We start from the raw sequence: 23999 nt of genomic DNA, 5'->3' as shown, positions 1-23999 counted from the left end.
CGAGTGCCTGGCAGGCCTGCGGCATGCGGGAGCAAAGAATTTTCAGTAACCACCAGAGGCCCTCCCCAATAATACCAACTGGCACCCTGCCTTGGTCTGGCACCCCTGCTCACCTGCTCCACCATCCCACCTCGGCTGATGCCCGCCATGTTCCGTGCGTACCCCCTAGTGGCCAGCGCACATCATAGTGACCGGTTGTTCAGTTGTCTGGTTGTTCCGCCATTCAGTCTATTTGCATATTAGGGTTTTATATAGAGAGATATTATATAACACTCCCTGCAGGATCAAGGACAATGTCCTATAACCAAACTTATGGATATCTATGTATCAAATGCTAATCACAGTAACTAGAATAAATACTAAACAGTTTAATGCAGTGTGATAGGCACAACTCTCAAGATATCCCCATGATTCCCATTCTCCAGTTAGTCCATCAGATTCTAATCTAGGTACTGCATGAAGAGACTTTGCAGATAGAATTAAGGTTACTAATCAGTTGATTTTAAAATAGGGAGATTAGCCTAGATCATTTGGGTAGATCCAATGTAATCACATGGGTCCTTAAAAGCAGAAGAGGAAGGCGGAAGATTCCATGGGAGAGAGACAGTGGACGAGGAAGGCAGAGAAAAGATGAGGCAGCAGGGAGGAATCAAAGAGATTCAAAGCCCGAGAGGGACTTGACTGGCCACTGCTACTTTTCAAGGAGACAGGGGTTCATTGGCCAAGAAATATGGGTGGCCTCCAGAATAACCCATGCCCCACAGCCAGCAGGAAGTGAAGATCTCAGTCCTACAATCTCAAGGAACTGAATTTTGCCAACAACCTAAAAGTGCTTGGAAGTAGAGTCTTCTCCAAAAGAGCCTCCAGGAAGGAGCTCAGCCTGTTGACACCTTGACTGAGGCCTGTGAGACTCTAAGCGGGGACCCAGCTGAACTGGACTTCTGACGCCTGGAAGCTTGAGACAATCAAGGGGTGTTGTTTTAAAAGCCGTGAAATTTAGGGTGATTTGTTATGGCAGGGTAATTTGTTATGATTGCTCAAAACTAATATGTATATGTTCAAGTGAGGTTTTGAATAACAAATGAGTTGCTGGAAATTTACAAAACCTGTGTTTTCAGAGCATTGGGGAGTTTCAGAATTGCCCAGAAGGGATTCAGAACTGTTTATTTCTGTTATTTAAGTTTGTTCAGTGAGCTTACCAAGTGAATAAACACTAATAAGGCTTTGAAACGTTCACTAACCACCTTGTTATATATGCTCTAAAAAAACCCTCTAATAGTAATCTCAGTGTCTAACTCCCTTTTAGTCCTAAAGGTTTCAAAGTTAGCCAGTGCCTCTAAGAGAGCTGACCTCCCAGCAACTATTTAAAGGAAAGTGCCTCTTGTAGCTAATAATAGCCAAACACTTGCTGAGCACTTCGATACCCAGGCACTGATCTGGGTGCTTCATATACATAAACCCATTGAACCTGCCAACCACCTTATGAGAAAAGTACTGCTACCTTCCCTATTTTACAGGTGGAGAAACTGACTTGCCCAGGGTCACACAGCTAGCAACTGGCATAGTTTCTAAACCTAGGCAGTCTAGCTATAAAGTCTATGTTGCTAACCACTCCAGCTGGGTGCCTCTCTGTTGGTACCCGTACCATTTAATCGAACACCTACAACTGGCACAACAAATACAAAATACCTGCTACCTTGGGATGTATAGGCTAAATGTTTTTCTCTCTACAAATTTCTGCATTGATCCTCAAATGCCAATAATATTTCCTTTGGGAAGCATAGTACATGAGCCAGCCAACCAGCAAAATCTGCTATCCAACCCTGGCCAGTTTTGCTCAGTCGTTAGAGCATCAGCCCTCAGATCGAAAGGTCGAGGGTTCAATTCTGGGTCAAGGACATGTACCTTGGTTGCAGGCTCCCCAGCCCCAGTGGGAGCACATGCAGGAGGCAACCATTCAATGTGTCTCTTTCATGTCGACGTTTCTCTTCTCCCACCCCTCTTTCCGCCACCACCCCCCCCCCCACTTCCCTCCCCTCCACTCTCTAAAAATTATGGGGAAAATATCCTTTGGTGATGATTATAAAATAAAATCTGCTATCCATGGTTTCCTGTTGTGCAGCCTTTTCTCTCCTATTATATTGGAAAGTCATGATAACTATTGATTCTAAAATCCCAAATAACCTGGTGGCATGGACATACCCCTACTATTGCAAAATAAACTCACAGTGACTGACTGAGAGGCTCACTCACAATTTTCCAGCTCTCGAATACACCTCAGGTCAGAGCAAACCACACAGGGCCCAGTGGGAAGACTTCTTCAACCTAATTTGTAATAGCCAGGCATGTTTAGAAAAAGTAAACAACAAAACTAGTCATATTTATCTATAGGATTGATCCAGAAGACATTATCTTTATTATAAGTGAGAACAGTTACTAATTACTGAACGTTAAACAAAACAAGTCCCTATGTAAGAGGATGGGTGGCATATACTGGTAGGTACAGGGTTAGGCACCGAGTATAACATGATCATAAGAAGATATTGGCAGGAGGTGAATGTCAGAGGGAAAAAAACACTAGATCAGTGGTTCTCAAACTTGAACAGAGATCAGAATCACCCAGAGGGCTTGTTAAAACACACCTTCCTGGGCTCCACCCCATCGGAAGTTCTGATTCCATAGGTCTGGGTGAGAATCTTGAATGTTTGTTTCTAAGTTCCCAGATGAGATCAAGGCTGTTAGTCCAGGAACCACACTGGAAACCACACACTAACCCAGCTATTGGTAGTTTATAAAACTTCCCAGTTGATTGTAATATGCAGTCAGAATTGAGATCACTGGGTTAGGAACACTGTTAATGAGGAAGAGATTAATGTAGAAACCAACGTTATATGACTAACCTATCACAACAGGTAAGAAGCCCTTGGGAGGGTGGGTTTGCAGATTAGTTTATGGACATCAATGGAGAGCCCTTCTGGACACTGCCCAGTAGCAATCAATGGTGCACTTGGGGAAAGCCCTAAGCCTCTCCATCCAGGCACTGTGATTCCCACGATCACTCTTGCAGAGGGAGGGATAATTCCACATCTGTTATTTCTCTCAATTCCTCTGGAATTCATATCCATAGCCATGTGTTACTAGTTAACTAAGTGGCCTTTTAAAACCCACTGCCAGAGGTCTGTTTCCAAGCCACTTCACCACTTCGGCTTTGAAGAATATCTATTCACATAAAATTTTAATTAGGGAGTTCGTGCAATTGTGCACTTTAAATGCAAGGTGCATAGCAAAGTGAGAAGTGGGATTTTCTGTGACCTCTATTAAGCTTGGTTGTCGGTTACAATCTGAGCCACAAGCTTTATAAGGTGAATCAAGTTGGGAACAAAATGGAAAAATTTTTTTAAAGATATGAATTAGATCCACACCAAATCAGATCCAGAGAGACAGAAAGTAATGGGGGGGAGGGGATTACTCAAGTGACAACAGGATACCTGATCTACACAGATAAAGTTTGGCTGAAGAATGACAAGCAACCATTTTCACTATGGAATTGACTTCAATGAATACAAAACTATTCAAATAATTTTTAAAAGATTTTTAGTATGTTGTTTACTTCAGAAAACATAGAAACATTCATTATTAAAACTGTCTGATTTTGTTCTTTTTCTAAATGCTTGATTGTTCTGAATTTCTCAGTGAGGTCTGGTATAAATCTGGGTTCACAGGCTCCAAGCATCCTTTGGTAGAGCGAGTTCTGTGCATATCATGCATTTGGTGCAGTGAAATGTGAGAGACATCACAGTGCTCAAAAGCCTTCCCTGACTTCCTCGCTGGCCTGCAATAACTACCTTTTAGAGTCAGTCCATTGTGTCACCCCAAAGAGGCAGGAATACCTCTAAAAAATGACATATATGGACTAAGAAGAGGACTAGACCAGGCCAATACATCATCATGGAATAGTTTATTAGAGAACAGGTGATTAACAGGACCAAGGGAGCTGTAAACATTCTATTTACACACTGTGAATAGAGCATTAAGTAAATGAGACTCTTCCAGACCTAACCTCCAATCCCAGTTGAATTCACACCACCTTTTACCCACTGTGATTCCCACTTTTCTTGCAAATTCAAGACTCCCAGTGCAAAGCAAGCAAGAGGTAACTAGTAGGCAAATGGTTCTAAATGAGAGAAGACAAGACTGGTCCCATTTGAACTGATTTGGGGTTTTCCTTGTCTGACCTTGCTCCTACCCTCCTCCGTGCCCTTCCCCCTGCCATCACTACACCACCTCCCATTCTGCATGGGCAACCCCATCTGCTGACAGCTTCATGTTTAAGTCCCTAGCAGTCCTCCCCACCCACCACTGTGAAATAGGGGGAAAACGAGGATCATAACGGAAAGAAATTATTTTCGTTGTTATTGGAGTAAGAAGATAAGAGGGAGAGGATCTGTAAAATACAGTCAAAATTTAGGAACAGAATCATCTCAGATCTGAAAACTATACCACAGAATCCATTCCAAAAAACAGGTTATAAAATAGATTCTTTCTTCCTAATTATGTTTCACATCCTAACACAACCAACCACAGTCCATGCGGAACATTTGGTTCTTTGTGGAGTGTGTGTGTGTGTCCACATGTGTGGTTTGTTTTTCTCAAGTCACCTGTTGTAAAAGAATCAAGGAGTGCCCTGGTCAGTTTTCTAAGTGGTTAGAGCATCAGCCTGCAGAGCAGAGGGTCATGAGTTCGATTCCCTGTCAAGAGCATGTACCTCGGTTGTGGGTTTGATCCCTGTCTCTCTCACATCAATATTTTTCTCCCTACTCCTCCCTTTCTTCACTTTGTCTGAAAATTAATTAAAAAATATCTTCCAGTGAAGATAAAAAAAAGAATCAAGAAGTAATGAATGAAATTTTTTCAATATTTATCCATTCTTTTGGGCAGTTTAATTACCCTCGTCTTAACGAAAATGAGAACGATTGCAGGATAAGACTTGGCTTACATTGCTCAAATAATATAATTAACTGTCTTTATTGAGCCTTTTTCATTCTGAGAAATGCTTCACAATAAAATATAATACCAGATGCTGACCTCTGGAAAGGTCCAATGTGGCCTCAGGACTAGTGTGACCAGGCCAGGCCATATGTTTGGTTTTATTAATATATCTGTCCTGAAGAGTGAAACTTTATGACTGTGTAACCCCATGAAGGGACTGAAAATTGTTTTCTACCCTCATAATCTTGACAAAATAGGAACTGGCTGTGCTTTTCATTTTTAACCATTCCATATTGTTTATCTGCCTCCTGTAGAAGTTACAACCCAAAGGTTGAACTCTTGTGTAATTTGGTTAAAATCTTGTTTACTGAACATTCAAAAGGAATATTATGTAATGACACTTTCCTTTGCATTCCAATCTAAAAATGCATATTATTGGATCTATTCTGCAAATGGACTCCAGCTATATAAGCTTATTTAGTTTCTCTCCAGTTTAAAACATAACAAACAAACAAAAAAAACTCTACCCTGTTCCACAGCCCTAAAATTGCTTCATGAGAAAAAAAAAATCTTTAAAGAGCATATTCAATTTTTCATCTTCCTGTTCCTTAACCAACACAACCACAAGATAATATATAACCCGAAACCATGAAATAAAAACATTCTCAAAAAATAAAAAAATAAACTTTGTATTAAATCATCTGGGCTCTCAGAGCATAAAGAAATTAGCTACCTGCCACCTGTGTTTAATATAGATGCCCAAGAGCAACTGTATATTTCTCATTCCTTTTATGCTATTATTTTATCCTTTGTACCTCTTGTCATTTTAAATTCTCATTGCAATAAGAAGAAAAATGCCCAAGGAAGTTTTTGCCAGTATCTCAAAAGAAATTCTGTTGCACCCCTAGTTTTCTGTTTCATGCTCTGATACATATGGTCATATGTATTTCTCCTTCAGGAACAGAGCAGAACATTTTAGGGCTCAGATTTCTCCAAAGGAAGTAAGGTGATTTGGGCAAAATGAACATGAATACTGAAAGTCAAGGTGTTACAAATGTCAGAAACCACAGTGGGGGCTAGCCACAGAACAATGATTTAAAGGAGGGATGGGAAAGAATCATTGAAATAGAAGCCTCGAAACCTGACTTTTACGTTTACACCTAAAGATATATACTCAGCTTTTAGAGGCTAGTCCCAAACATTTATCATTTTCTTCTTTTTTGTTGCTTCACTCTTCTCTGACTGTTGCTACATTCCATCTTCATCCAGTCATCTCCTCGGTCACCTGGCTAATTCTAGCCCCTGGTTTTCAATTCAATATGACTGCCTGGCAATTTTCCACCTACTCTGTGCTAAGGCTACAGCAGGGAAAGGAAGAAAATCTCTGCCCTCAAGGAGCTGACATTCTAGTGGGAGGAAAAAAACAATAAACAAAGTGAATAATTAAAATACAGGCTATTAGTGGATGATATGAAGATGCTAGCAGTCAAATTTTTTTGCCCTGCAAAAATGGCAACATCATTCTGTTGCCGGAAAAGGGACCCGGCCCTGAGTGTGTCTACCTAGGGCCAGCCTGTAGTGTGTAGGAAAGATGTCACAACACGAGTCCAGGTGAATTTGAGAGTATGTTCATTAAAGCTGGGGACAGTGGGACAAGGAAAGGCCTAGGATAGAAGAAACTGCAGGAGACAGCCAAGGCAGGGATGCTTCGGCTCACTGAGACATCAGAGAAAAGGGGGCCTTGAGGGCAGGTTCAGGGGGTGAGCACAGGATGAGCTGCCACTGCTCGTTGCTCCCTTGGTTGCAAGTTTCCTGGGAACCCTTGGCGTTTAGGATACTGCCTGCGGGGGAAGAAGAGAGGGGAAGGAAAGGCACAGGTGCGCTCAAGCCCAGGGGGAGGAGCGCATGCTGGGTCCTTTGTTTTGAGGGTTTTTATCTCTCTCTTGCAGGCCACATTCTTTTTTTTTTCATACTATTTTGTTTATTTGGCTGATTACACATTCAAGACTTGTTCAAGAGCATCATTAATCACAGGGTATTAGGAACCAAAGACAATGACATCACTGACAAAATACAAATATGTGCTAAAAAAATTCAAGGTGGACATTTTCCTTTTTTTTCTTATTTATTTGTTTGTTTGTTTGTTTGTTTGTTTATGTTAATCCTCTTAGCAGAGGTCTTAGGGGAGGGTTTCAGCAGAATATTCATCAGTTTCCTGCCCTGGTGTTGATCACTGGGTTTTGCTGCTTTTCTGGGAGGTGACCTTCTGTATCCGGCTGTAAATTGCTCAGCAGGTTTGTTCCACTCTCTGTCTCAGTTTCCCCATTCTACTTGCCAAGGAATTTTCCTAGCTTCATACGATCCTGCCTCAATATGAGTCAAACTACATATTAAATGGTGATGAATAATATTTTTTAAATGAAGCAGGGCAGAACAGGTAGTAGGATTAATGGGGGAGCAAGGGCAAAGAAGATTACGACTTAAAATAGGGCAACCTGTCTCCAGGTGGTGTAATTATGCCAAGTATTTACATCAAGCAGGAATATAAGATACAGATCATATTAATACAGTCTTACTCACATGCTATAAAATTAGGTTAAAAAATACATGTGGTGTAAAACATTTAATTATATATGTCTAACTCTAGACCATTAATTTTTTAAAATATATTTTTACTGATTTCAGAGAGGAAGGGAGAGAGGATAGAAACATCAGTGGTGAGAAAGAATCATTGACCAGCTGCCTCTTGCATGCCCCCTGCTGGGGATCGAGCCTGCAACCCAGGCATGTGCCCTTGACTGGAATCAAACCCAGTACCCTTCAGTCCTCAGGCTGATGCTCTATCCATTGAGCCAAACTGGCTAGGGCTAGGCCATTAATTAAAAAAAAAAAAAGAAACAAACTCTATTTTAATGAGCATAGTAGAAATACAATTTATGTTACATTTTAAATATATACTTTATCAAAGAAGAAAGTAAGAAAACAATTTCCATCTAACACCATGCTTTTTCATATTTAAATTGTTGGTGAACTTCAAAAATGTGGAGAGAGAGGTGAATTACTCACAAAATGTACTGTTTGAGACAGCTTAATGACAAAATAAACTAATGCATGGCTTAAACATCAACACAGCAAAAATGGTATTACCACAAATTTGTACATAAATTCCATAAAAATTAGGACACTAGTAAGATTCATTATTAATTTAACATTGAACATGGATGGAAATGACTGACCTAGCTCAATAATCTAACAGTTTCTATGTGCCTGTTCTCCAAAAGAATTCTCTAAACCAACACTGTCCAACAGAACTTTCTGCAATGATGGAAATGTACTGACTTGTCCAATAAGATAACCAGTAACCACATATGGCTAGTGAGCATTAGGAATGTGGCGAATGCAACAGAAAAACAGAATCTCAAATTTTATTTAAAGAGGCTAGTGGTTACTTATCCAGATATCACAGCTCTAAGTCCTGCCTCTTATGTCATTTTTATAGTCTTCCATTCACCTGGTTTCCCAATGTAGACAATTTAGGTTTTAGTTCTCACTCTAGATCTACATTTCTGTCCTTCTGGCCTCAAATTTTCTTCCTGAGCTGGTGCATAGCTAGCTGATTTCAGCAAAGCTGCTGGCCACTGCTGCTCAGCTCACAAACACTGGCTGGCAGAGCACTGGTCTCTTTCCACTTGTCCATGATGAGAAGTGGGATACAAATGCTTTTTTAAAAAAGTGAACAGACAACCAAAAGTCCTGTAAGACTTATTAGACTTACCCAAAGGGAAGAGATTAAATCCAGTGATTAAACAAAAGCCACTTCTAAACCTAAAATTCTGTTATTCCAAACCCCAAATTCCAGGTAGACAGGCAAATGACAATTTCCAAAATTATATGGTACTTACCGAATAAGCCCAGTACCCTAAACCTCACAGAAATCAACTCCCAACTCAAAGCATCCCAAAGGCATTATTAAGAATAACAGACACAGCCAATCCTCTGAGTCATTGAGCAAAAGGGTAGCTTTCTCTTAAGAAGGAAATTTTAATACTAAAAGTATTATTTTCACAATTTGTTGTCATTCATAGAAACTTAGGTCACACGTATTTTTATGCAAAATACTGGAGTAGGTCTTGCCCTCCATATTACATTCTCAAATCTGTTCTGACTTCAATTTCAAATGGATATCCATTTCCTGTTACTTGCCAGACTTAATACTTACAATAGATATCATATTAATAGATATAACAGATATTATATTAATAGATATACTAGTTTTAAATGTAGTATTTAACTGATATAGGAAGATGAAGTAAAATACAGTAAGAAAACAAAACTTCATAGAAGGATAACAAGGTAGATTCAATGGGTATCGGACAAAAGTGAGTGCAGCTCAACAAAGACTTACTGGTTTAGCACGACATCAAGAATAAATGATGTTCCAAAGGCATCGACCTGGAAGCTTGCCTGGTTAACATGAGTCAACTGCAATATTAAAAAGATAAAAGGTATTTATTATTCAGCATAGTGATCAGATGATAAGCATTTCTTAGATCACTTTTTAAAAGGTGTATGGTATCCTAATTTAGAAAACAACAATTCAACATGGACATCAAATAAAAACAAAGTAAAATGTGCCCTTCTTAGAAGCCCAGCATTCACCAGTCTGAAGTAAAGTACCACCTAACCAAGGAGGGTCAGTGCCCTACCTTTCCACTTTATCTCAAGTAGCTACACATTGAAGACCGAACTTTCTTCAGTTTTTTTCTATATTAAATGACTGGCTCCTTTAAAATTAAGCCTTGTACATTAAAAATAGAACAAAATATGTTCAAGAGTAAGATAATATGGTGAATATGATCTAAAAATACTTTTCATCCTGTCACAAATACAAACTTTAAAAATATTTCAGTTCTAATTATCCAGAGGGGGAAAAAAACATTATCCAGAGAAATAAATAAATAATTAATTAAAATTCTTTCCAATTAAGCAAACATAATTTCATAGAGGTTTCCCTATCTTCCTAAGAGCAAAACTGAACCTCTGCACATCTACTGCAAATATCGCCTACCAAAATTTTCTTGGAAAAATGAAATCACTATTTCCAACACCATTCTTGGAACTCCCAGAGAAAATCATAAGGGATTCTAAACTAAACAATATAGAGAGTTACCAAGAACATAATTTCAACATGTTGAATAATCATGTGCATTAATTGAAAAGAGGGAGGAAGCAAAACTGCTCCTTCTGTTTGACTCCCCAAATACTAAGAATACCTATATCTCAGTAGAACTATGAATTTTTGAAATTTTTATTTGTATGTTTCTATAGTATCCAAAATTCCTAAAATAAACATGTATAATTCCTGCAGTGAGAAAAAGCAAACACTATTTTAGAGATAAAAACCATCTGAGCAACTGCACTCATGTAGCACATGAAACAGATGGTGAACCAGTGCATCATAGGAAGGGGCGTCCCAGGATTCTGTGAGGCATGAAGGGCACCTGAACCACCCCTGGGATTTTCACACACAGTGAGCTTATGGCATTAGATGAAAGGAGAGCACTTAATGATAATAAAGCTTTACAAAAAGAAATGGTAACTCTTCTGTTTCAAATTATTTAAAAGTAATAGGGGGTGGAACAATGCAATAGCTCAATTTCAAACATATTCCAATCCTCATGAAACCCCAAGGATGAAGAACTATCTGGTTACCTTTCAGCCTCATTAACTTCATTAACCCTTCATTCTTCCCAATAACACTGAGCTATCATCAAACTCTCACCTCTTTCTTATTTTTATGGCCATTCTTGGAGCCACACCTTATTCTCTATTTCCACATCTGCCTCTACAGATCATATCTTCCTTGCTCTTTTTAAAATTAACTCCTTACCAAAATCCCAAATGTAAGCCCCAGATTTTCAAATCCCAAATGCAAGCCCCAGAAGATTCAATTACAAACCTTCTCTCCCTGAATATCAAGATCTTCCACAGTCACCTCCACCACCCCAGATATAATGGCACCCAAGTTCCCAAGAATCCACCCACACCGCCTCCACACTGGTCTCCTTTCTGCTCTTTAATTCCACAAGCGAGGTATGTTCCAACTTTTTATGTGACTTTCACTCATCACTTCCGCTGAGTGCTTTTCTGAACCAGGCCCTGATCTCTCCCAATATCATTTCCCAAAATGGCCCTATCCATCCTTCTAGACTTTGATCAAGTTCCTCCTTGTATTAGTCTGCCAAGGGCTACCATAGCAGAGGACCACAGACTAGGAGGCTTACACAACAGAAATTTTCTTTCTCAGAGTCCTGGAGGCTGTGATAACCTGGTTATTATTTAACAGGAAAGGAGGAAAGGGAAGACTAGGCATAGGCAGGCCATTTGTGCAGCTTTGTCAAAAAGCTGCATTTAACACTCTCCAAATCTGTTCCCCACTGATCGATGGGGATAGGGACTGGACAAAGGCAGTTTAGACGCATGCCCAGTAAGTTCTGAGTGACGTGAGAAGATGCCTACCTGTCTGCTCATCAATCACACCTGAAAGCCAGTCAGTGGCCAAGATGGGTGTGATCACTGCAAGAGTGCAAAACCTGAATATTTAAACTTCCAAACAACGAAGTTTTCTCTCTCTCCTCTCTCTCCTCTCTCTCTCTCTCTCTCTCTCTCTCTCTCTCTCTCTCTCTCTCTCCCTCCTCTCTCTCTCTTGTGCACTGGGTTCCTGACTCCCCTGTGGCAGGAGGGTGTGCTCCCCTGTGACCACATGTCACAGGCCCGTGTCGGACTCCACACATGGACAAGTAGACTTAGCTTGGATCCTGAGCCACACCCGGGGCACATGGACCGGAAGCTCTGGACACTGGCCTGTTCTGGCTCTGCTGGAACCCAGCTGCACCTTTTCCAGACTGGCTTAAGGGGCAGGAGACTTTAAGGGACCCTGAGAAATGTAACTTTAGACAAATAAAACCTGTTTCCACACATTTTCTAAGATGTCACAAGAACCTCACTCCCACGAGTGACCGGGAAGTTTAATTCTCTGGTAACAGCTAGAAGTCCAAGATTAAAGGGCATAACTATCGTTTTCTCTTCTCTCTCTCTCTCTCTCTCTCTCTCTCTCTCTCTCTCTCTCTGTCTCTCTCAGTGTGTGTGTGTGTGTGTGTGTGTGTGTGTGTGTGTGTGCGCGCCTGTTCTTATAAGGCAGCGGTTCTCAACCTCTGGGTCGCGACCCCTTTGGGGGGTCGAACGACCCTTTCACAGGGGTCGCCTAAGACCATCAGAAAACACATATATAATTACATATTGTTTTTGTGATTAATCACTATGCTTTAATTATGTTCAATTTGTAACAATGAAAATACATCCTGCATATCAGATATTTACATTACGATTCATAACAGTAGCAAAATTACAGTTATGAAGTAGCAACGAAAACAATTTTATGGTTGGGGGTCACCACAACATGAGGAACTGTATTAAAGGGTCACGGCATTAGGAAGGTTGAGAACCACTGTAAGGGCACCAGTCACATTGGATTAAGGCCCACACTTGTGACCTGAAGAAAAGGCTGCATGCCAAGGAATGCTGTAAGCCTCTATAAACTGGAAACAGCAAGGAATGATTCTCTCCTAGAGCCTCTGGAAGGGGCACAGTCCTGCCAAGACTTTTATCTTAGCCTTTAAGATCCATTTTGGGCTTTTGATCTCCAGAACTTTAAGACAATTATTTTTTGTTGGTTTATTGACAGCATGTTTAACTGCTACTTGCCCTTAATTACCTCTTTAAAAGCTCTATCTCCATATACAGTCACCTTAGAGGTTAGGGCCTTGACATATACATTTTGGAAGGGACACCGTTCAGCCCAAACACTCCTCTTCCACAAGGTCATCCCAGTGTCTTCCCACCTCTGTCTTCCCTCCTCCTCAATACGGTTCAGTTTGATATCAGGGCCTCAGGACTGACCAGCATCAGGTATTCAATAAGTATTTCCTGACTAATTGATTTGAGTGTTTGCTTTATCAATCACCTGGATGCATAAATGAACAACAATTGAACAGCTATAAATTACTTGCATATAAAATGCAGTCCTTCCATCAGGGTTGTTCCTAATGCCATGTCAATGGACAATGCCTTCCCTTTTGTATGAAAACTCTTTGAGTTTCCTGAAGTGCCATGTTTTGGGAATAGACCGAGGAAAGCTCTTATGTATTTTGCTTACCAGAATTGATGTCTCAACTAAAAAGAACCTCTCACTCTCTCCTCCATTTTTTCTCTGAATTTATTATGGTGAACAGGGCAGAGGCCACATGTTATTCATCATGGTATCATGATTACAGCTTGGATCAGGATAACATTACCATCCTTTTTCAGCAAGATATTTACTGTTTGCATTAATTCTGTCTAATTCTTATATTTTTCTTATGTTACATCTGGTATTTTATTTTATTGATCTCACCCATGCATATCCTAAGGAGAAATCCATTACTAAACTCAAAAGAAAATCTATTGACAGCAAGTTTAACTGCTGTTTAGTAAAAAAAAAAATGCAATAGGAGTGTATTAATATAGTTTTCATGTAAAAAAGGCTTCCTTAGACTGTATTCAGATTGATTCAGTCAACAAACATATTCTGAGAGTCTCTCATATTTACTACTTTAGGTTATCTGAAATAATAAATTAAATAGAGTTACCCCGAATTCATGCAGTACTAACAATCTAGCTTATTATTCAACACTACTGAAGTGAGCCAGGACGGCCATCAGAAAGTTCATCTTAGACCGTGCCTTTTAAATGTAAAGGAAAAGAAAATGAAGGTTTGAGAAGATAGAACTAGTATAATATCAGGATTTTCCTTTGGGGAGAGGTGCCTAACATATATAGCCAAAGAAAAATTCTAATATTTATTAACTTTAACTTGAAGATTAAAAGCTAAGTGTCTCTCAGAAATATTTGAAAAATATAAATTGAAATGCAGTCTTTCCAATGACTACATAGGCATGATTTGTTATTTTAAAACTATTCATCAAACACTTTCGTATCATATCATCATATTGAGAGAACCCCTAGAAGGCATATGATACAACAGCCTTATTTTACAAATAAGGAAACGGAGGGAAGGAAGTGTGGGCCAATGTCCTTCCAAGGTCACACTCCTTGGAAGCAGAGCAGGCGTTTCGCCTCCTGGCAGGCCGTTTCTCATGCTTCATCCTTGCTTCTATTCTGCAGCTCAGAGGAGCTTGCAGGTTTCTTAGAGTCATGAAAATGCATTTTAAAGCGCATAAAAAATTAAACAATGAAAAACAATCTTTAGGACTCTGTTTTAATGAAAAAAAAATCAATAATGTCACCACATCTGACACATGTTCTAAGGCCAATTTGATTACCACCTTAGAAATGACAAATAATGGTTTAAAATATAAATGCAAATCTATTTTTAAAGGAAAAAACTGCATGTTTATGGTAAAATGTGTGTGCATTTGTACATCTTAAGGATTTGGACAAGCAGTGAGACAGACATTTATAAAAGCCATGAAACAAAAGATTGAGGGGGGGAAAATGCAAAAGTATAAAATAACCAGATGGCAAGCAAACTTAATAAATCAATATAATTGCATAAGGATAAATTTTAATTTCAAATTTCAAAAATGAATCATAGAATTTTAGGACCAGAAGAATCTGATATGATCTCCAGATTGAGGCCTGTTTATTATTCATGGCAATAGCTGAAATCTAACTGTGAAGTTAATATAAGCCCCCTGCTCCTTATGTATTTTGCTTCTCGGCAGCCAGTCTTTTTCTCCTCCTGTCTCCTAGAACCAATCAGCTGGGGCCAACCTACATACCCCAAAGAGCAAATACAAGTGAACTTTTCAAGACTGCCTATTCTTAACCACTTTTTAAAGCAAAGTTGACACTAAAACTTTCATGGTAGAATCAGAACTTTGACACAAGCAGAAAGATAAGGTAATTTGGGTTTTAATTAAGCCCAATTTGAATAATGAACCAATGAATACTAGTGGGTGGGAGTATTGCCAGTCAAATTGTATTGTGCAACACAGTAACTGGGAAAGTAATGAACATTATTAAAAAGAAGTCTATAATGAAAGTAACAGAATCTTTAGCTATTCTGCGTTCTAAATACTTCTTTACCATGTGATTACTTCAAATCAGATTTTTATTTTTATTTTTTTATTTTTTTAAATCCTCACCTGAGGATATTTTTCCATTGATTTTTAGAGAGAGTAGAAGGGAAGGGGAGAGAAAGAAACATCAATGTGAGAAAGATACATCGACTGGTTGTCTCCCACACTCTCCCCAACCGGGCCAAGGATCAAGCCTGCAAATGAGGTATGTGCCCTTGACCAGAATCCTTCAGTCCGAAGGCCAATGCTCTATCCATTGAGCCAATCTGGTCAGGGCTACTTCAACTTGTTTTTTTTTAAAAAAAAAATACAAGTATTATTCCTGATGTCTAATATTGAGTTCAATTAAAAAAAATAATATGCCAATAATCACTAATATATATTATCCCTCTTTTTGTACATCAGAAAATTAGTAAGAAAATTAGTGTTTTTCTATTCATATGTCTATATCTATGACTTTATGTTAACTATCTCTCCCCTTTCCACCTGGTCAAGTCAATCATGTCTATAGTTTTCATAAGGTGCATCATATATTGCATTAATTTATACATTATCTTTAACCAAACTATTCATAAAATCCAACCTTCTGCATTTAGTACCACAAGAACGAAACAGTCCGACAGCAGGACATTTTAAAATGAAGTGAAATAAAACAGAACAAAAAAGCACAGTCTTTAAAAGTCCGACGGAGCTGCGTTTGAATTCTGGGTCTGCCATTTATTAATGTAACAAATTAGGGCAAATTGTTTAATGTCTCAAAACCAAAAGTCTCTAAAAGAACAAGCATAACAATACACAGTTTGTGGATTTATTGGCATAACTAAAGTACAAGTTACAATCCATCCAACCTTTGTGAAGTGCAGACCATACCTCAGTGGAAACATACCAGGCTCTGGGGATATAAAGAAGAGTTAAACATGGTCCCTGTGTCCAGGAAAGCCACCGTCCAAAAGGGAAGCTGCTGAACAAGTAACAGAATATTTTAAAGTCCAATAATAGATATACATACGAGGTACGACAGCAGCCGCTGACTGTAGGGTGATGGAGTGGAAGGGGTGACACTCAGACAAAAGAAAAGAAAGCACTCCAGGCAAAAGGACCAACAAAGGCACAAAGATGGGAACTGTTCAGCACATCCAGGGAACTGTAAGAAATGCTGTGTTCCTGAGGCAGAAAGTGTGAGGCATCTACTGTTGGAAAACAGGCTGGAACTACAGATGCCAAATAACTTCTAAACCAGTGGTTCTCAATTCTGGCTGCACACTAGACTTGCTCAGGAAGCTTGTTAAGAAATACCAATGCTTGGGCCCCAAATTTAAAGGTTCTGATTCTTTTAGTCTGGGGTTGATCTCGGGTATCAATTTTTTTTAAGAGCTACCCATGTGATTCTGAGGGTGGCTAAGGGTTGAGAACCACTATTATAAACCAATGAAAGAGATGTACTCTTTAACCTGAAAATAACAGGAAATGGGTGGATGAAAAGGCCTTTGAGATCATAGATGTCCAATAACCAACAGCTCCCTTCCTTTACTCTCACAATTTATGACAAAACATGTTTAACTATGAAAACCAGTATCTACTGACTAAATTCTCACATATTTCTTGCAAGTAAAGTCTATGTTCTTTTGACAATTTTACTGCCTGAGTTTTGTTGTTGAGTTCAATCAAATGAATAAAAGTTTTACAAGGGAAGGGTAAGAGAAAGCCAAAAAGGAGGAAAAGGAATTCCATCTGGTGGCCTCCTCAGATAAATTAAATGAGGCCTCCAGGTTTCCAGAAACATCTCTACAAGCACAGTAGACTCTCCACACATGTTTTTTTCCTAAATGGGGGGTCAGGGGGGGGGGAGGAGCAATAGATTGAAATTTCCAGGATATTTTTTTAAAAGAGCCACCCATATGAGTCTAACATATAACCAATTCCCATGGAATTCTCCTCTAGTTGAACTAGCTCTCTAATTCAAATTCCAGTGCTTGATACTGACTTTATTTGATGTAAAAAAATTTTTACAATTGATGTAAACATGTTCAGTTGCTGTGAGCATGCCCTTGTTTGGGGATGTATTACTCCAGTACAGAGATTATGTCATGTAGCTCTCACTGCCTAGGAACCCTTGGGTAAAGCCATATGTTCCACACATACATACACACACACATACACACACACACACACACACACACACACAAGAAGGGCTTTCCTTGGATAGGATGAGTCCTTGAGAGGCATTCCCTGAATTCGTTTTGCTGAGTTTCCAGTTCTGGCGGTGTTGAAAGCCCATGATTCTGATTCCCTGGTAGTTGAGGGCCCTTCTTTCCAGTGGCCCCCGCTCCAAAAGCTGAAGGCAGAAAGACTATCTGACACTGGCACCAGCTCGGATTTTCTCCCCTCCATTCAGGAAGTCAGGCAGCCTCATTACCTATTTATGCTCCAGCTATCTTCTGACAAAATCAGTCTCTCCATCATCTTGGCCATTAACCTTCCATTACTAGGCCTTCAATTTAAGGACTGAACAAGAAAGCGCTTACTCACATAATCCTGAAAGTCAAAGCCTTTAAGATCTTTAGTAGCCTGAGAACAATACAATATGTAGTCATATTGAGCTGTAATTAAATCTGAATGCAAGGAATCCCAATATTTGGATGCAACAACATCGGCAGACACAATCCCTCAGATGAATCAGCTCTGGGAAACGGATACTCTTCCTTAATGCAAGAAAGGCTTAGGAGAAAGACGAGACCTTTTCCTGGCCCCGCTATTGACTTGATATATGATTTAGAGTGAAGTTACTAGAACTTACTATGGGCTTCATCTTGTCATCCCCTATATGTAAACTGAAAATAGCATTAAGTATAGAATGCTATGAGAAAAAGACTTTAAAACTGTCTGTGGTCAAAAAAATATGTAAAGTTTTGTTGCAAAGAATAATGTAACTATTGAAAGCTAAATATAGGACAGGTAAAAAGAGCAAGGGGGGGGAGGAGTAAGCAGTTTAGCTATTACATTCTCAAATGAATAACTACTCATTTCAGCTCTAAATCAGATAATTTTAAAAGCAGGCATGGAAATCAGGATTGTCTCTGCCAGCTGGGTCACAGTCTCTCCTGGAGGCAACATCAAAAATAGGTCAAGTCCAAGGAATAAAAATAAGAATGGCGTATTCTTCACATTAAGATTCACTTCACCCAGTTCTGTTATGTCAGTGAATTTTTATTTGATTGCTTAATTTCATCTTCCTTACGTAAATATTACAGGCATCTGACAGTTAAGGCTCACTGCCACTAAAGGACCAGCTCCAAGTGTTTGAAGAAAAAAAATTCAGAAATATCACTGAGTAAAATCCCATAATGAACAGTTGGTACATAAGAATTCCATAGAATTTTCTTTGGGAAATAAATTTGCATGGGTAAAAAGGCTTTTCCTCTCTTAGACTAAAGACTAAATCTACGTAATTCTAGAAGACTTTCTGCTCACACATATACAATACATATACATACACATACAGATATACAGACACATACATACTAAACTTTAAAAAAGGACCAGATTTGGTATTATGCTAAGTGATATAAGCCAGTCAGAGCAAGACAAGTATCACATGATCTCACTCATATTTGGAATCTAACGAATACAATAAAGTGATGAACAAAACAGATCCAGAGACATAGAAGCATGGAACAGACTGTTGAATCTCAGAGGGAAAGCGGGGATGGGTGGGTAGGTGGTGGGAAGAGATCAACCAAAGAACTTGTATGCATATATGCATAACCCATGGACACAGAAAATAGTGTGGTGAAGGCCTGGGGTGAGAGTGTGCGGTGGAGGGGCTCAATGGGGAAAAAGAGGAGACATCTGTAATATTTTCAACAATAAAGATTTAAAAAAAAAAAAGAACCAGATTTGTTCTATCTCAACTGCCCAAAAGTTTTCTAAGAACACAGTCAAACAAAAATCCTGCAAGAGCAAAGCTCCTGGTAGAAAAGAAAGAAAGAAAAAAAAAGAAAAGAAAAGAAAAGAAAAGAAAAGAAAAGAAAAGAAAAGAAAAGAAAAGAAAAGAAAAGAAAAGAGGAAGGAAGGGAGGAAGGAAGGAAAGAAAGAACCAGCAGTAAGTCTCTAACATCAAGGATTTTCAAAAAATGTTTTTTCACCTCTAACTTAACAGTCACCTACCAAAGGCATTCGTTATTGGGACACAAAATGAGAGCATTCCAAACACATGAACCCCAGCAAAAATATTTTTTTGTTGTTGTTGCTGCTTTGTTTCCCAAGTAGCTAAAATAAAAAATTGATAGAAAGAACACACACAGACAACACCCAGATCCAAAGTATCACCCACCACCACCACCACCTTTAGGAAATCAGAGCTGAGACTTGACCGGATTCAATCAGCACGGGAATTCTTTCAGAAAGGAAGGGTCCCTTGTCCACAAAGACCTGGTGCTGAAGCCCCACATCATATCTCACCGTAAGTGGTCAAATTCCAAAGCCCTCAGATGGAAACCTGCCCCGCCAGCTCTTCCATACACCCGCCCATCCTTCCTAACCCCTTAAGTTCCACCTGAGCCCTCGATTAGGAGATAAATCTGAGCCTTGCCCCCTTTCTCTGCTGGGGAAAGCCTTTTCTTTTCTCAAAAGCCGATGTCATAGTATTGGTTTCTATGTGTCAGGCAGCGAGCCCGTGCTTGGTAACAAGAGTAATGAAAGAAACTCTAAAATTTACTTTTACTTACACCTCTATTACTTATTGGCGCTAGTCACAATTAGCTCCTGCAATAAATAGACCAGTCTTGTCACCTAATCCTTACCACCAAACACTTTCCCTAGTAAAGGGGAGTGCTTTTTAAAAATACACTGACTGTAAATAATCTCTGAAAGCAGGAACTCCTAAGAGCTATTATCATTAGGAGAGACGGAAAAATTCAACAAATCAAATCACATTATCTATTATACATCCAATAGTGCTTGCACGTAAATGTGTGTATGCACAAATATGTATGCATTACAGCAGAGAAAGCTTGCTGCCGACTATAACCTGGAAAGCAACTGCTTCTTTAAACAAGCTAACTGTAGCGCTGGTGATTCCAACTCGGAAAAGCCTGAATAGAAGGAATAACTGCAGCCCTAAAACGGAGATAAGACACAGGTCATTACTAAAGTGTCTTCTAGACCTGGGACAAGCTAACAGGATCTGGTGATGTCAAGTCAGAATCAAATGTAGACTATCCCTGAACCCTGAAATATATCTCCATCCAAGAAAAAAACAACATAACTTCGGAGATTTCTAATTATTTTTGTGACTTTGTGTCTGAATGTAAAAAGAAAAGAAAATCCTTAGTCTCACCACTCTTTTCTTCACTGACATGAACTCAGCTCTTAATAGAAACAATTTCATGTAAAAGGCTGATGGAAAGGATAAGCAAATCGAATCTGTGGCCTCCTCTGGGCAGGGTGGGAGCCACTAGCTAACTTAAAACCATTCATTCCTCCCTCTGCATAAACTCTTGGCTTTAACAAAAGAGCGTGCATGTGGGGGCACTAAACTGTTCTCAATGTTCCAGACATGACCCAGGTTTCTGTGTTGTTGATGTGTTTTGATATAAAACTGAATAAACCAAACTCTCTTGGTGTTGCCTCTGTGGGGGGTGGGGTCAAATTAGAGCATTTTAATGAGGCCTCCATGCTTCTCACACGCTGGGTTAAAGAAAGGATTCCTAAAAGACATCCTGCTTCTCTTTCATAAAGGAAGCAGGCTGGGCACAGCTACTCTTTCTGTCCATTTTATGATAGTTCCTTACTTCATTTGTATGTGCTCACTTACAAATGTGAAACAAACCTGAAGCAAATGAATACTCTGAAGTGACATGGAGGGAGAATTCATTCTCTTCTGAGAAGTGTGTAGGTAGTTGCTCTGAACTACCCCCACTGAGTTTCTGGGAAGCTGCCTCCTGGCAAGGAGTCCTCACTAAAACATTCCCGTGATCAGCATCCTCAGCAAACTGCCACCAAGCCGTCCTCTTTGTCCTTGTCTGGCCTCCCCTGCGTGCTCTACCATCTCCGTTATGCCACACGTCCCAAGGCCCCTACCACGTGCACAGGACTCCACGGCAACCATACCTGCTGCTGAGAAAGACACAGTAGTGCCCACACATATTTACTGTCCAGAAACACAAGTTACCACTATGCCAGACAGTAATATAATCCCGTGCTACACTCTTGTCCTAAAGGAGCTTTCCCTCCTTTAGGGAAGCAGTTGAGACTGTGAGCAGTTACTTGTTAAAAGCTGCAGAGGGTAGTAAGACTCCAGATTCTAGAGCCAAATTTCCTGTTTCAAATTCTACCCCTATCCTTTCCCAAACTGAATGATCTTGGGCAGGTGATTAATCTCTCTGTGCCTCAGTCTTCCCACTTAGTAAATGGAACAATAGTACCAACCTCCAAGGATCGCTGGGAAGACTGAATACATGTAAAGTAGGCTATTTATTATTAAGCAGCAAAAGTCGGAGCATGTGTGAACAGAATTTGGTGTTACATCCAGAAGTCAGAATTGTTCTTGCTTACCACTTTCACTTCCTGATGACAATTCCTTTCACTATCTTGGAGGTCCGTGCCTCACAGCTACACCACCCTCCAGTCTCAATTCTGCACCAAGTGCCTCCATATCCCCAACACTTAGCACGTGGTTGGTACAAAATATGTGCTCACTTACAAATGTGAAACAAACCTGGCAATTGTTATCTCACAATAATATGAACAAAAGTTATTTTGCAAATTGTAATATCCAAAAATTGGAAATAGTTCTCAAGAATATAACCATAATGAAGGTTGCTTTCTTTGTGAGTTCTCTGGTAGTTATAGGCACTATCTTTGTTAGACAGAGAGTATAATCATTACCAGCATATGCATTTCACTGACTCTCCCTAAAAAATTCTAACCTACCCCAACTGGTTTGGCTCAATGGTTGAGCATCCACCTATGAACCAGGAGGTCATGGTCTGATTCCAGGCCCGGGCACATGCCTGGGTTACGGGATCAATCCCCAGAAGGGGGTGTGCAGGAGGCAGCCAATTGATGATTCTCTCTCATCACTGATGTTTCTCTCTCTCTCTCTCTCTCTCTCTCTCTCTCTCTCTCTCTCTCTCCTTTCCTCTCTGAAATCAATATTTTTTTAAAAAAGAAAAAATTCTACCCTGTGTTCCAGTGCTCATTGTATTCGACCAACATTTGTTAGTGAGTTTGGTAGTCATTTGACTATGTAACTTGAAATATGCAATATCTATAGGTCAGATAGAGAAGGTTAGAACTTTGACCTTTGGGAACCTCAATGATTCATTTCCCATCTATGAGGAAACAAACATCTACTCAAAACCATTTTGAAAAAATGATTGTTGAGCCTATTTAATAAACTCTTGAGACAGTTTGTCAACCTGTATTTGAAGTCTGTCCTAATCATCTTATTTTCCCTCTTAAATAGCTAACAAAACTTTCTTTTTTTTTTAACAAAACTTTCTTAATGCAATGTAGACCTATTTGCTCAATTTGTGAAACAGGATATGTTCAAAGATGACTTGGAAGTACTCCTTTCATCTGTTCGGCACAGTAACAATGACTTGCTTCTTTGTAAACTTTATGGCAGGTCAGCACTAAAATTATCTACCAACCACCTAGGATAATACATCCTGCAGACAGAGTGATCCAAAGCCGTGTATGTACTAAACATAAAAGAGAAAGACATTTAAGTGGACAGGAGTAATTCTGTCTTGCAAAGAAGAATCCAAATGCATTACATTGTGTGGAGTTGGTGGGGATGGATTACATTCAGCCACCACAGTGAAAATTTGTACAGTCTTCTTTAATGAGATAACACAACCCTTTGAGAACACAAAGGAAACTGAAAATACTGCCAGAGGGCCCTGACCAGTTTGGCTCAGTGGATAGAGCGTCGACCTGCAGACTCAAGGGTCCCAGGTTCAATTCCGGTCAAGGGCATGAACCTTGGTTGCGGGCACGTACCCAGTGGGGAGTGTGCAGGAGGCAGCTGATCGATGTTTCTAACTCTCTATCCCTCTCCCTTCCTCTCTGTAAAAAATCAATAAAACATATTAAAAAAAGAAAGAAAATACAGCCAGGGGTATGGATAATTCCAAATATCCCCCCCACCCCTGCATATAGTTTTCAATGAGACCTTCAGTCACCCATCTTCTTTGTTACTCATTCTTAATAAACAAGCTCTAAGCCTTGGGTCAGGCCATTTTACTGGCTATTCTCTCATCCTGCAATGCTCTTCCTCAGATATCTGCCTGGTTCACTCCCCACTTCTTTCAAGGCTTTTCCCAATGTCACCTTCTCTGTGAAACTTAATGAACCACCCTATTAAATACAACCTATGTGCCCTACATCCCCCTTGTACTCCCAATGACCATTACCATGCTATATATTTTTCCTTTCTTTCCATAGCATTTACCACCTTCTAATATGCTATGTAATTTATCATGTATTATGTTTTTGTCTACCTGCTAGAGCATTAAGTGCCATGAAGAACAAAATTTGGGAATTTTTTTATTCACTCATATATCCCAAGGACCCAGGATAATGCATGACAAATAGTAGTAAGCCCTTAAGAAATATTTTTTGAATGAAATTTTTAAATGTCAATGCACAGCCCAGCCACAGGTCAAGGTTCGATTCCTGGCAGGCACATCCCCAGGTTGCGGGCTCCAACCCCAATAGAGGGAGTGCAGGAGGCAGCCAATCTATGATTCTCTCTTATCATTAATGTTTCTCTCTCTCTCTCTCTCTCTCTCTCTCTCTCTCTCTCTCTCTTTCTCTCTCTTCCTTCCTGAAGTCAATAAAAATATATATTGTTTAAAAAACTTT

The 23999-nt window shown here is 39.6% G+C and overlaps 1 protein-coding gene across 1 annotated transcript in view; it reads right to left on the bottom strand.

The window, feature by feature from the left end:
• ADAM22 (ADAM metallopeptidase domain 22) overlaps positions 1–23999 on the bottom strand; it is a 175418-nt gene that overhangs the window by 129455 nt on the left and 21964 nt on the right. Inside the window, exon 3 of the mRNA XM_006099078.3 lies at positions 9395–9471. Within this exon, the coding sequence (XP_006099140.1) occupies positions 9395–9471 (77 nt within the window). The remainder of the gene's footprint in view (positions 1–9394; positions 9472–23999) is intronic.

Source organism: Myotis lucifugus, unplaced genomic scaffold (genome assembly GCF_000147115.1).
Source record: "Myotis lucifugus unplaced genomic scaffold, Myoluc2.0 scaffold_257, whole genome shotgun sequence".
Taxonomy (NCBI): Eukaryota; Metazoa; Chordata; class Mammalia; order Chiroptera; family Vespertilionidae; genus Myotis; species Myotis lucifugus.
Note: the sequence above shows the minus strand (reverse complement) of the source record. Positions and strands in the feature narration are given on the sequence as shown.